The sequence below is a fragment of the Saccostrea echinata genome, unplaced genomic scaffold, assembly GCF_033153115.1.
Source record: "Saccostrea echinata isolate AGI-Se365-2 ecotype Australia unplaced genomic scaffold, CSIRO_AGI_Sech_v1 ptg000006l, whole genome shotgun sequence".
Lineage (NCBI taxonomy): Eukaryota > Metazoa > Mollusca > Bivalvia > Ostreida > Ostreidae > Saccostrea > Saccostrea echinata.
The window spans coordinates 15,245,892-15,258,783 of NW_026889755.1; the positions used below are offsets into that span (position 1 = coordinate 15,245,892).

General features: G+C 34.9%; 1 protein-coding gene across 1 annotated transcript; it reads right to left on the reverse strand.

The window, feature by feature from the left end:
• Window positions 1-1,491: 1,491 nt before the first annotated feature.
• Window positions 1,492-9,195, reverse strand: LOC133180270 (uncharacterized protein C2orf42-like). Its single transcript, XM_061314812.1, has 9 exons — window positions 9,088-9,195; window positions 7,286-7,983; window positions 7,039-7,165; window positions 6,766-6,924; window positions 5,170-5,304; window positions 4,717-4,818; window positions 4,238-4,446; window positions 2,583-2,742; window positions 1,492-2,429 (listed from the first exon to the last, which is right to left on the reverse strand). Exons 2-9 carry the CDS (start codon window positions 7,973-7,975, stop codon window positions 2,233-2,235), a joined length of 1,779 nt encoding a protein of 592 aa, XP_061170796.1. The 5' UTR covers window positions 7,976-7,983; window positions 9,088-9,195; the 3' UTR covers window positions 1,492-2,232.
• Between the last annotated feature and the right edge of the window lie 3,697 nt (window positions 9,196-12,892).

A 12,892-nucleotide genomic window follows, 5' to 3' on the forward strand; every position in this document is an offset into this window, starting at 1 on the left:
ACGGACAGACGGACGGACGGACGACGGACAAAATGTGATCAGAAAAGCTCACTTGAGCCTTCGGCTCAGGTGAGCTAAAAAGGAAGTAAATGTGACGGTCTGATGGATTCGATGGCCAGATAGCTCAGATGGTAGAACACCTGATTTGTCGTGGTTGGGGGGGGGGGGGGGGCATCGAATTCTGGTCTGGTCTGTCGCATTATTCTCCTTCAGTATTACATAATTTGGTGCCGTTGACCACCCTGGACTTGCAGGTAAAAGTCCTGCCAAGGGTAGAAAGAAATAAGGTTAGTTGTGTCTTCGAGGAGGGAGGAATGTAATGGTTTGGGCATTGGAAATTGGCCTGACTAGTGGTGCAAAGGTGTGATTCCCGAACCAGTTATACATTTTCTCCTTTCCTGTTACGTAAGACAAAAAACTTGGGATGACTTGGAACATAACTCACAATGAAGAATAAGTCATTTTAATATAACAAATGATTTGCCTAACCCAAGGGTATATCCTCAACAAGTTATGATGAAAAAAAAATCAAAACAGTTGAAATGAAAAAATGTTTTAATCAACAATAAATTAATACATTGTATGTATATACAAGTACCGATTGTTCAGAAATTTACAAGCAATATACTTTCAATGCCCAATATGGCAAACATGCAACAAATTTTATTTCTTGGGTTTTGGCAACTTAAAACTTTAATACATGTGCAAAATCACAAAACATGCACAACTCCACCCATTCACACCTCTCTGTAGCTAGCATGTAGTATTTATCTAAATTTACATGCATTTTTTTTAATTGAAGTGTATGCAAATGTACAATGAACTCAGCTACATGTAGCTAAAATAAAAGTTTCATAGAAACATCATTATCAGTTGAGAAAATATCTCCATTTGGAAAACCCTTAAGCACTAACATGTTAATTTGAATCTGTGTACATATATGTACGACTTATGTTAATTCATCTGGTCCCTATTTTTGTAAAAGAGCAGCAATTTTTTTTCATTAAATTTCTTGACATCAAATATATAAAGAAATACATGACGTACAGTCAAACCTCTTCCAAGATTAAACTTCCAAATATCTGAGGATACAAGATAACAAGGGTAAAAAAAAAAAATGAAAAAGTGGTTGGGACTGCCAATGCATTTAGACAAATCCCTGGTATTCAAGATATCAGTGTCTGAGATAACAAAGTTCAACTGTATTTTTAAACTCCTGTTAGAAAGAACAAGAGAGCTAATTTCAATGCAGCATGTTTGAAAAACAAAGAAACCTCACATTGCCTACATAAAAATTTACCAATCAAAATGTCAATTTAAAATTTAAAAAAATTGGTCTTCCAAATTAAAGAATTTTCCACGATTTTCTATTCTACCAAAAAAAAAAGGAAAAGAAAATTTAATGTTCTTCACCACAGATGTGTAGTTACTACACATTGGTAAATATCCACATTGACACACCTACATGTATATCCCATACAACAAATGGAAATGATTTTAACCCCTTAAATTCTTTATAAATCAATAATTTAATTCTGGTTGTAACGCTGTATTTGATTGGATAAAAAAATTACTTTTTATCTTATAAAAGGGGTTGCCTACGTCACAACGACTTGCGTCAAAAACGTATCGATCCGCCTGACGTAACATTCAAAGTTTGTACAAATTAAAGTCATTTTTTAAGGACAATCATCTTTTTTTTCTTACACCAAATAAATGAAAATTAAATTATACAGAATGAATTTAATAGCTACCCAATTTATACGGTATAAACTGGGTTGGAACAGTTTACGCTTTTTTATAAACCGCATAAACTGCCCCAACCTAGTTTATACCGTATAAAATGGGAAGCTATTAAATTCATTCCTTAATTAAACGCTTTTGGTTTCCATTTTTTAAAAAGCATTCTTTCTAAACTGAAGGAAACTGTATTGGGAAAATTTCTTCCAAGTTTTTAAATACAAGTTTTATATTCACACTTCCATCTCTCATTCTTTGGCAAATGCATTTACAATATCTTTCTGAACTGCAAACCAAACTATCATAGCAATCATCAAAATCATACCAACAAATATATCAATCTTATTCTCAAAACAAACACATTCATAAAGAGCACAGAAATGTAAGAACCTGTCAAATGTACCAATTAAATAATAAAACAGAACAAGAGACAATAATAGCTATCACTTGTAGAGATCTTTCAAACACTTCTCATATTAAGTAATTCGTAATTCAGCCAATATCCTGCACATGTATGGTTTGGACAGGAATTTCATGAGTCACTACTCTGTGCTCCACAATTTGTCCGTTTCTTTGGTGACCGTACTCAAATTTGATCCTAAGTTCCCCAATTCTGGACTTTGGCAGAATGTCAGGTATCCATTCTATAATGAAGGGTGTTGGTTCCTTTTGATCTGCAGCTGTGTTTCCTTGTTGTGAAAAATAAATAAAAAGTAAGCTATTCATTCAACAAATTGTTGAACTGAAGAGTTTGCAAGTAATTTGCAAAAAGCAAGAGTCACTTAATTCTAAACACATCTACTTAACACATAACAACTTATAAAGGGTTGTGGTATTCTTACCAACTTTGAGGTAGGTTTTAAGTTCAAAAGGTCGAATTGGCATTGGATTTTTGCCCTTAAATGGTTCATCTAAATTCTCTACTTGAACTTTTGGCACTTCATACAGATCATAGGTTCCATCTCTGTTTTCCACAAAATTGCGAGTGATATCTAATGGCATCTACAAAGACATTTAATTCATACTGTGAGTCTTCAAAAATATACAATAGGAGGTATGAATGAGAAATTTATAAACTGATTTTAGTGAAAACTAGATATCATTGAGATGGTGGCCATCTCAAAGGGCCCCGCTTTCAGCAACGAACATGAAATTGTAAGGTAGCTGAAAAGGGTTTATTTTGAAGAGGAACATTTGTGTACTATTAAGGGATTGTTGTTTGAGTCTAAAGGGCTTCTATGTCATCCTTGTTATAATAAAAAATAGCACGAGTGCTCCATACCCTCTATCAAACAGCACAAAAATCACAAATGTTGCATATCCTCTATGAAAATTGTTGCATATCCTCTATCAAAATATGGAAGGAAAATCAAAAATGTTCCGTACCCTAAGTCAATTGGTAAAGTTTGAGGTTGACTGGACTTAAGGGAAAGAAATTAAGCACCAAACAAAGATTTTAAACAGAGAGGCTATTTGACCTTGACCCTTGACCTAGAAACTTCGTTCTAGGTCACTGCACATCCATTGACCAGTGGCACTCTGTGAGTGAAGTATGAGCCACATTGGACCATGGGGAAGATATGCTCCGGGCAAGGATTTTTCATATAATTCTGCTATGACCTTAACCTTAGACCTAGAAACATGGTTCAAGGTCACTGCACACCCTTTACCCAAAGGCACTCTGTGGGTGAAGTCTGAGCCAGATTGGGCCAAGGAGAGAGAAGATTTGCTCCGGACAAGAGATCTCAGACGGACAGATGGACAGAAGGACAGACAGACAGACAGACTGATCACTATAGGGCGCCCGCAGAGCGGGGCCCTAATTAGTGGAGGGTTTTGAAGTGGAGCTGTAAATGTAAATCTATCCAAATTCAAGAACTTATCAAAATGAATTACATTAAGATTGGCATCCTATTTCATGAAAACTACAATAAGTCTGCCTCATTCAAGTGTATAATGGGGAAAGTCTAATATGTGCAAAACTGGGAGGGGGACTCAGGGAAGTTAATGTATGTCCCTTCATCCTGTTTTGGTTTCCCTGCAAACCTTCTAAATGGGTTTAGAGTGGGATATTTGTAATGACAACATGGATTGGTTGGAAGAAGAGCTCAGCTTTATTTTTATCATTTCTGTGGTATGGGGTCTTAGCTATAGGGTGTGATCTTTGCTGTTAAAAACTGATTTTGATTTCAGTGTATTGACTTGTCAGAGAAGGGCTCTGGTTGGGAGTTCATATTATAGGTAGTCATACACATCTTAAATTGCTGAAGATATACTTTTTCTCAATTGACTGAAGAAACATTCTTGTTCTAAGTAAACAGAATTAGAATGCAAACAAAAAAATCATTTGCTAAAAAGAGATAAAAAGCTGAAACAGTGTGCCTTTTAGATTGGGCTTTATGGCAAGTGGCCAATATACAGCTCTTCACCATCATGATTATGAAACTAACAGAAATGCTATATATTATCACACCAACACCGTTGTGCATGTACTTACTTCAGGCGTATCAAAAATCTGTTTGACATGCAGTATATTAGTGATATGCCAGGTGTATTTGGTGAATGTTCCTAGAGGCAAAGCATCTTTACGTATAAAGCCGGTGGTAAAGTTGGGCAGTCTCTTTTTCTTACTGCCGGATGAGATTCTCTGTTGTAAACACTCAAAGAACACCTGAGGGGCATGAAAGACTAGAGGGTCCGGATTACCTGAAGAGAGATCATGGGATTTCAATTTTTAAGTGCATTAAATTCAGATGGTGCCGATTACGATATTGAGAAAAATTATGACAAGACCTTAAACTGATCATGCACTTTTCATTACTGTTTCGTGATAATTTTTACTTTATGCCATTAAACATAATTAAAAAACAATTAAAAATTTTAAAACAATTTGACAAGTAGATTCTATCTATCTGATAATGGATTATTAGCTAAGTAAACGAACTCATTCTCATTAAAATCTTAGGAAAATCTGACCATCAAACTGATAGTGCATTGTCTGGTTAATCCTCTCTGTAACACTGCCCAGCCACTGATGGAAGGACACCACAACTAAGGACTCATCTATAGGCTGTGTGCCTACAATACATAGACATAGAAAATCAAAATAAGAAACAACACGCATTTATAAAACATTATTCCAGCCCTCAATTTTACTGGATTTACTCTGTACTACTTTTAATTTAATCCCCAGCACTAATTTAATAGATCTAAATAAACTTATAAAGTTTATACACATCTTTATTATTTTCAAATACTGAAGGTTTAACATTTAAATGTTTAAATATATGAGAGATAAATCCCACCTAAGAGTTCACTTAAAGTTCATCATTACAGCTAGATGAACTACATGTAGCTGAAAACATCAACAATTTAATACATATTCTATCTACCAACTCACAAAATTCTTGTTAATGTCTGCTTACTGACCTGGTTTCTTGGCTGCTGCAGTAGCAGCTTTGGTCTGTGGTTGTTGTTTAACTGGGCTGCTTTTCTTTGGACTGTTAGGAGATGAGGTGTTTCCATTTCCTTCTTGTAAAGTCAACAAAGCATTGCTGGCCTGAACTGTAGATAAAAGAAATACATATAAACAAGACTATACCCCACCCCAAAACTTGCCCACTTACATAATCTTCTTCAAGCATTGTCCACCATATGTTTTACTAGAAATATGTCCATAGGACATGAATGCCCCGCCGAGGGTATATTAGTAATGCAACATGAAAACTTGTATTAGTGTATGAAATTTGATGAGAATATCTTGAATAGTTTCTTTAAAATTGAAATTGAAATCTAAAAAGTTGGACATAGATGATAAATTTTCACCATATTATGTATAAGTGCATAAGCTTACATAAATATATCTAAAATGGTTTCTTTAAAATTAAGCAAAATGCAAATTTAAGTAAAATGAGGTCATTGTCCCAAAAAAGTTCAAGGTCAAACGTTTTTGATGCAGTTGAATAGCTCTCATCAGTTTGTATTAGCATTTTAAGTTTGACAAAAATATTTGAATGGTTTATTTAAAACTGAGCTAAACACTGATTTAAAATAAATGAAGTTAATGTCAAAGGAAAGGTAAAGGTAAAAAAAATGTTGATGCACTTGAAAAGGTTACATCAGTATGTATTAGCATATAAAGTTTGATAAAAATATTATGAATGGTTTCTTTAAAACTGAGTTAAACACAAATTGAGAAAAGTGAGGTCAAGGTCAGAGGAAAGGTCAAGGTGAAAAAATATTGATGCAGTTGAATAGCTCTCATCAGTATGTATCAGCATATGAAGTTTGATTTAAGAAAAGTTTGATAAAAATATTATGAATGGTTTCATTAAAACTGAGCTAAACACTAAATTGATGCAGTTGAATAGCTCTCATCAGTTTGTATCAGCATATGAAGTTTGATAACACTATCTTGAATGGTATCTTTAAAAGTGAGCTAAACACTTATTTAAGAAAAGTGAGGTCAAGGTCAAAGGAAAGGTCAAGGTAAAAAATATTGATGCAGTTGAATTGCTCTCATCAGTATGTTTCAGCATATGAAGTCTGTTAAAAATATCTTGAATGGTTTCATTCAAACTGAGCTAAACACTAATTTAAGAAAAGTGAGGTCAAGATCAAAAGAAAGGTCAAGGTCTAAAAATGTTGATGCAGTTGAATAGCTCTCATCAGTATGATTCAGCATATGAAATTTGTTAAAAATATCTTGAATGGTTTCATTAAAACTGAGCTAAACACTAATTTAAGAAAAGTGAGGTCAAGGTCAAAGGAAAGGTCAATGTCAAAAAATGTTGATGCAGTTGAAAGCTCTCATCAATATCTATCAGCATATGAAGTTTGATAAAAATATCTTGGATAGTTTTTTTGAAACTGAGCTTTGAACAGAGCTAAACGCTAAGTGTGACGGAAGGACGGAAAGACAGAAGGACGGAAGACGGACATGACAACACTATATGCCCCAGCCATATTCATGGTGGGGCATAAAAATTAGATTTTATATTCATAATGTTGTTTATATCATGTTACCTAGTGTTTCGTCTTTTTTCTGTCTCTTGGCTGGTCGGACTATACTTTCATCACTAATGACAACCTCTAACGTTGTAGGGTCAGACACCTCAATCTCATTGTCTTGAAATATTGCCACTACTTGTCTCTCTGGTGAGGGAATATCTGGGGGTATAGTTACTAAAAAATGAAAATTATTTCTACCTTAGATTTGTAGCTCAATGATTTCAAAAATCAACATATGACCTCTGACATAAACCTCTTTGTTACATATTTAAATAATGAGGGGCTTACAGTTGGCATCTAAGTTTATGTAATATTCAAACTCTTCTTGAAGTTTTTCATCACTAGCAAAAGCACATATACAAGCGTAAAAATGGACACATCTTTTGTGCAGATCTTCTTTGGGTCCTGGTTTTGTCTGGAAAAAAAAACATGATAAAGAACTGACACAAATATATATACACACACGTAAATATTTCTAAGTACAAGATTAAAACATTTTTGTCATAATGATCAATATTCCATGAAATAAAGTTACCTTAAAAGATCGACAAGTACACTGAAATTTATGCTCTGGCTGAGTTCGGTTTCTTGATGTCTCAAAAAAAGCAAAATGTAAAAACCCCAGCGGTTGCTTTGGACTGACTTTACATTTAACAACCATAATGTTCTTTGTGACCCTTTGCACCAGAGGTCCTGTGGTCTCTGTGGCTAGCAGCCAAATGGCCTGCTTAGTTTCATTAGGGACTTGCAAGGCATTTAGCACAGAATTTTTCAGAGTCAGAGGTTGAGCTTCCTGCTCACAATCAATAGCCGCCCGAATATGAGGACAAGACTCGTTCTGAAACCCTATCTGACTGTTTCGAGAACAACTGTCCACGTAGCATCGGGCTGCTTGGTATACAAGTGCCTGATCAACCACTGTAGCAGGATTTCCATCCATGTCTTGAAACAAAGGCAACTGTACAAAACCACGATAATCTGGTCCTCTATCTCGCAATCTCACAGAAAACACCTGAACAGTTGAGCCAGTCATAATCTTTACAGCATCGGCACTATGTCCTTTCTTCTTCTCTCTCTCTTTGAAAACAACATCACATGCTTTGTTTTTACAGCTTATTCCTCTTGTGCCATTATAGGTTCCACATTTGGGACATTTCCGAACTCCTCGCAATGTTGGTTTTCCTAAATCTTCAAACAACGTTTTTAGCTTGTCTGGTGTGGCCATTTCAAAGTCTGCAAAAATGAAAGGTTTTTTAATATAAATAACCTATCCACTTTGTTTAAGTTCAGTATTTTGGTAAATAAATACTAAGTTTCGAGGTGAATGAGTGAAATACATTATTTCCTATGTAGCTTGTAACACGAGCTTTGATTGGTTACAAAGTCGGGTGTAAATTTCCATACACCCGACTTGAGCCGGGGGGTAAAAAACATGACGTCACAATGCATAGTTTCTCTATGATGAAAAGCAAATAACATGACGTCATGATGCATTGTAGGACGTAGTAAATCTTATCGATAGCTTGATACATAGTTGATTGGACTTGTTTACAAAGAATTTATTTGAATACACAGGAAATAAATTTTTTTATCCAGGTCCAATCAAGGGTGTATGGGGATTTACCCGATTGTATTCCATACACCCTTCAGCCTTCGGCCTCAGGGTGCATGGAATAAAACCGGGGTAAATCCCTGTACACCTGGATAACTAATAAAATACATGTATCAAAATCATGAATTGTAGTTGGAATTGTGTGACGTCACACAGACCCTCATGGCGACTGATTCTTTTCGAGATGTCGTTAATGTTGGATTTAAGCGTCTAGTACGGCAACTGAGAGAGTAATCGGACCAGAAATCAGGTTAGAAACATCCACTGACATGAATTATACCGTGTGTTGTTGTTAGATTTATTAAATAAAGCGCCAGAGCAGAATTCGCCAAAAATACGTTGCATTCCTGTCGCTTCGCTCGCTACGCTCGCGAAGCTCACTGGTTGTTGTTTACGTTGCTTTATGGATAAAACTGCCGACTCCTTTGATGAAACACTGAATAATATGCTACTCCATACTCATCAGACTTGAAGCGGAAATAAATTCACTTATTCAATAAAAGCATTTTACTTTATGCTTCGTTTCTACCATGTTATAAATATAACACATTCATATTTATCAGGAAAACACATTTTAAATTTCACTTGCTGTTCAAAATACATAGATCATAGGCTAAAGTCATATCTAATAAGTTTCCCCTATATTTAACAGAGTTTCGGCATTTTGAGATTAAAACTGATGTTTTACAATTCATTTTATTTCATCTGTTCTTTGGCAAACGTACCTGTGGTTCTATATTAAATCTTCAACACAGATTTTCGAACAGAAAATTATCGTCTGAAATCCTTCGGCTCTTCCACCATGACAGCTACCTGCTCATAACGCGGTCAAGACGACAGAGCTGGTTGGATAATGCATGGCACATGATCTGCTGTCGCATTTCATTGGATAATGCGAAATAATAAGAAGAAAGTACAAATAGATAAGCGTCTGCAATCCCGGATAAGAGCCTCAAATATTACATGTATTCTCGAATCTAGATCATAAAATTACCCAGTAAATCGACCAAATTTTAAAATTTGTGTCAAAGAAAAGTTCCCTCAACCTAAATGAAAGCTGGGTCAAAATATCAAAATTTGATTCAAGAAATAAAACTTTTTTCCCCTAAGAATTAAAAAACGTTATCTAATTGTTATTTATTTTGTCCACTGATTAAATAGGAAAGTTGAGGGTGTCCTTAATTAATTTATGGCTATCAACACTTTTTTTTATACATTATTTTCCTCACTCTAGTTATTTAGGTCTCATTCAAAATTATGATACTAAATATCTATCAAACCTTGAAGATTTCCATTATTTATTATCAGGTATTTAGAATATATGTTTATGACATATTCTAACTTCTCTGCATAACATTGCATTATGACCTGTCTAAAACTTTGTTCTTCTGAATCCTTTCACCATCTGCAGTCACTTGACTCAAGTCATATAAATCTCTGCCTGAGAGCAAACTGAAATAAATTAATGTACTCAGAAAAGTATATGAATTTCTAATACATGTACTTATCCTGCAAAGGCCTGCATCACATTAAGTCACAACTGATCAAAGACTATGAAACTCACCTCAACTAATGTTATCTGTAAGTGAATTAAGGCAAATTAATTTAAAAACACACCAAATGATTTTTGTTGGTACATTGTACCATGCATTAATTAGGGGACCACCATTTGATTAGGGAGGAAGGGGGGAGACAAGGACAGATAGTTTATTTTCTTAACAATTTTTTACAGATTGTTCATTTTTATTAAAGGCTTAAGGGAGGAAATACCCCTCAAATTTTCTCCCCTGCATCCCTTTTTCCAGAAACCTGATGTCAACATTTTCATGGACAGATTATTCTTATCCAAATTCCCCCCCCCCCCCCCCCCCCAAAAAAAAAAAACAAAAAAACAAATGGTTCTCCCTTATAAATATATATGCAACATCTATGCAAGACTGGTACAAAAACTGTAACTATATATTTCAATTATCTGAAGATGAAGGTAGAACATCCAGGAAGGTCAGGTGCTGACTGCATCAGAAGCATAGTAGTGTTCATCCCTAGATGCTTCATTCATACAAGTTTGTTCCAAGAACAGCTTTTATTTAATTTACAAGGAACCTGCTCCAAAACCTTTTGATCACTTGTCTAGAAATACTACATCCCAGGTTACCTGGGAATGGACTTGCTCTGAAAACTCCCATCTTCCAAATACCGGTATTCAAGAATGTCTGGAAGTATGCATTGCTAGATGCACCATCTATGCAAGTACTCTACTAGTTTCTTGGGAATAAACCAACTCCAAAACCTTTTTTTAAAAAAAAACTTTTTATTGCACTTTCAATTTGGAAATGAAATTTACAAACATATAATATGTGTATTCACATAGATCAGTCATCTGCACTGCATACAGTTTCAATTAAATCATAGTGATTAGATATTTTTTTTCCACAAATACCTTGGTAGTGTTCAGATTGTTCTCTTTGTAAGAAATTTCCCACAGGTGATTTCAGTTTCTAATAGTCTGTGTCGCACGGACTGTAAAATCAACAGGGGGTTTCCCCTTCCTTAATTGCATTAATGTACAGGTATATAGTTTAAAAAAACTAGAAATATGTCCATAGGACATGAATGCCCCGCCAAGGGTATATTAGTAATACAACATTTTAACACAAATTGAGAAAAGTGAGGTCAAGGTCAAAGGAAAGGTCAAGGTCAAAAAATATTGATGCAGTTGAATAGCTTACATCAGTATGTATCAGCATATGACGTTTGATTCAGAAACTAATTTAAGAAAAGTGAGGTCAAGATCAAAGGAAAGGTCAAGATCAAAAAATGTTGATGTAGTTGAAAAGGTTACATCAGTATGTATTAACATATGAAGTTTGATGAAAATATTATGAATGGTTTCTTTAAAACTGAGCTAAACACTAATTTAAGAAAAGTGAGGTCAAGGTCAAAGGAAAGGTCAAGGTCAAAAAATATTGATGCAGTTGAATAGCTCTCATCAGTATGTATAAGCAAATGAAGTTTGACACTAATTTAAGAAAATTGAGGTCAAGGTCAAAGGAAAGGTCAAGGTCAAAAAAGGTTGATGCAGTTGAATAGCTTACATCAGTATGTATTAGCATATGAAGTTTGATGAAAATATTATGAATGGTTTCTTTAAAACTGAGCTAAACACTAATTTAAGAAAAGTGAGGTCTAGGTCAAAGGAAAGGTCAAAAAATATTGATGCAGTTGAATAGCTCTCATCAGTATGTATCAGCATATGAAGTTTGTTAAAAATATCTTGAATGGATTCATTAAAACAGAGCTAAACATTAATTTAAGAAAAGTGAGGTCAAGGTCAAAATAAAGGTCAAGGTCAAAAAAATGTTGATGCAGTTGAATAGCTTACATCAGTATGTATCAACATATGAAGTTTGATTACACTATCTTGAATGGTATCTTTAAAACTGAGCTAAACACTAATTTAAGAAAAGTGAGGTCAAGGTCAAAGGAAAGGTCAAGGTCAAAAAATGTTGATGCAGTTGCATAGCCCTCATCAATATCTATCAGCATATGAAGTTTGATAAAAATATCTTGGATAGTTTCTTTGAAACTGAGCTTTGAACAGAGCTAAACGCAAAGTGTGACGGAAGGACAGACGGAAGGACAGAAGGACGGAAGGACAGAAGGACGGAAGGACAGAAGGACGGAAGGACGGAAGACGGACATGACAAACACTATATGCCCCGGCCATATTCATGGCAGGGCATAAAAAATAGTTAGAATATGAAACATCATTGAAGAGATACCATTAGAACACCAGAATTTTGTCATCTGGGACTCACTCTTAGTTCAACTAGCTACAAAGCTTTAATGCTACAAATGTTCATGTATATACATGTCAGGGTTGTCCCTAAGAATTAAAATAGCAGGGGACATTCAAAAAGTAGAAGGGGGCCTGAGGTTCCTCCAATAACAGGGTGATGAGGGAAAATACCAGAGTAATCGGGGATTACGACATTATAGGCGGGGAAGTTCCCTGGCCCCTGGGTCTTTGGGACAACCCTGCATGTACATGTATGTGTATCACAGAGACTTTACTTATGATATAAAACTATACATAGAGACACATATTAGCATGAGATTATACAGACTAGTTCTCTTAAGCAGCACATGTATATCACAGTCCTGAAACAAGTCATTCAATCATTGACAAGAGCAAATATTATCACACATCTGAAACTAGTTTCAAGACACTTTCATTTTATAACATACCACTTGGCAAGTTTATAACTGTATAAACAATCCTCGACAAAAATAAGTCTAGTCATGGATCATTGCACATTCACATTTTATGTCCTACTTGTTTTATTATGTACAAGTATCTAAAGCTGAAAAATTCTTAATCTCTTAATCTTTCACAAAAAAACAACAACAATATATCCACCAGTTAAATGAACATCATGAGCACTTGAAATAAATATAAAATAACAACAGTCTTTTTAACTAAGACGTCACTATCTCCGTGCCTTAATCCTTAGGACTGCAGCCAGACAA

Bases quoted from the DNA above. Each gene is read 5' to 3' on its own strand.
- LOC133180270 (XM_061314812.1), bottom strand. From the start codon at position 7,975: ATGGCCACACCAGACAAGCTAAAAACGTTGTTTGAAGATTTAGGAAAA. The intron at 5,305-6,765 runs GTAACATGATAT...TTTTATCTACAG, and splicing joins GAAAAAAGACGAAACACTAG to TTCAGGCCAGCAATGCTTTG. The intron at 4,819-5,169 runs GTCAGTAAGCAG...TATGTATTGTAG, and splicing joins TGCAGCAGCCAAGAAACCAG to GCACACAGCCTATAGATGAG.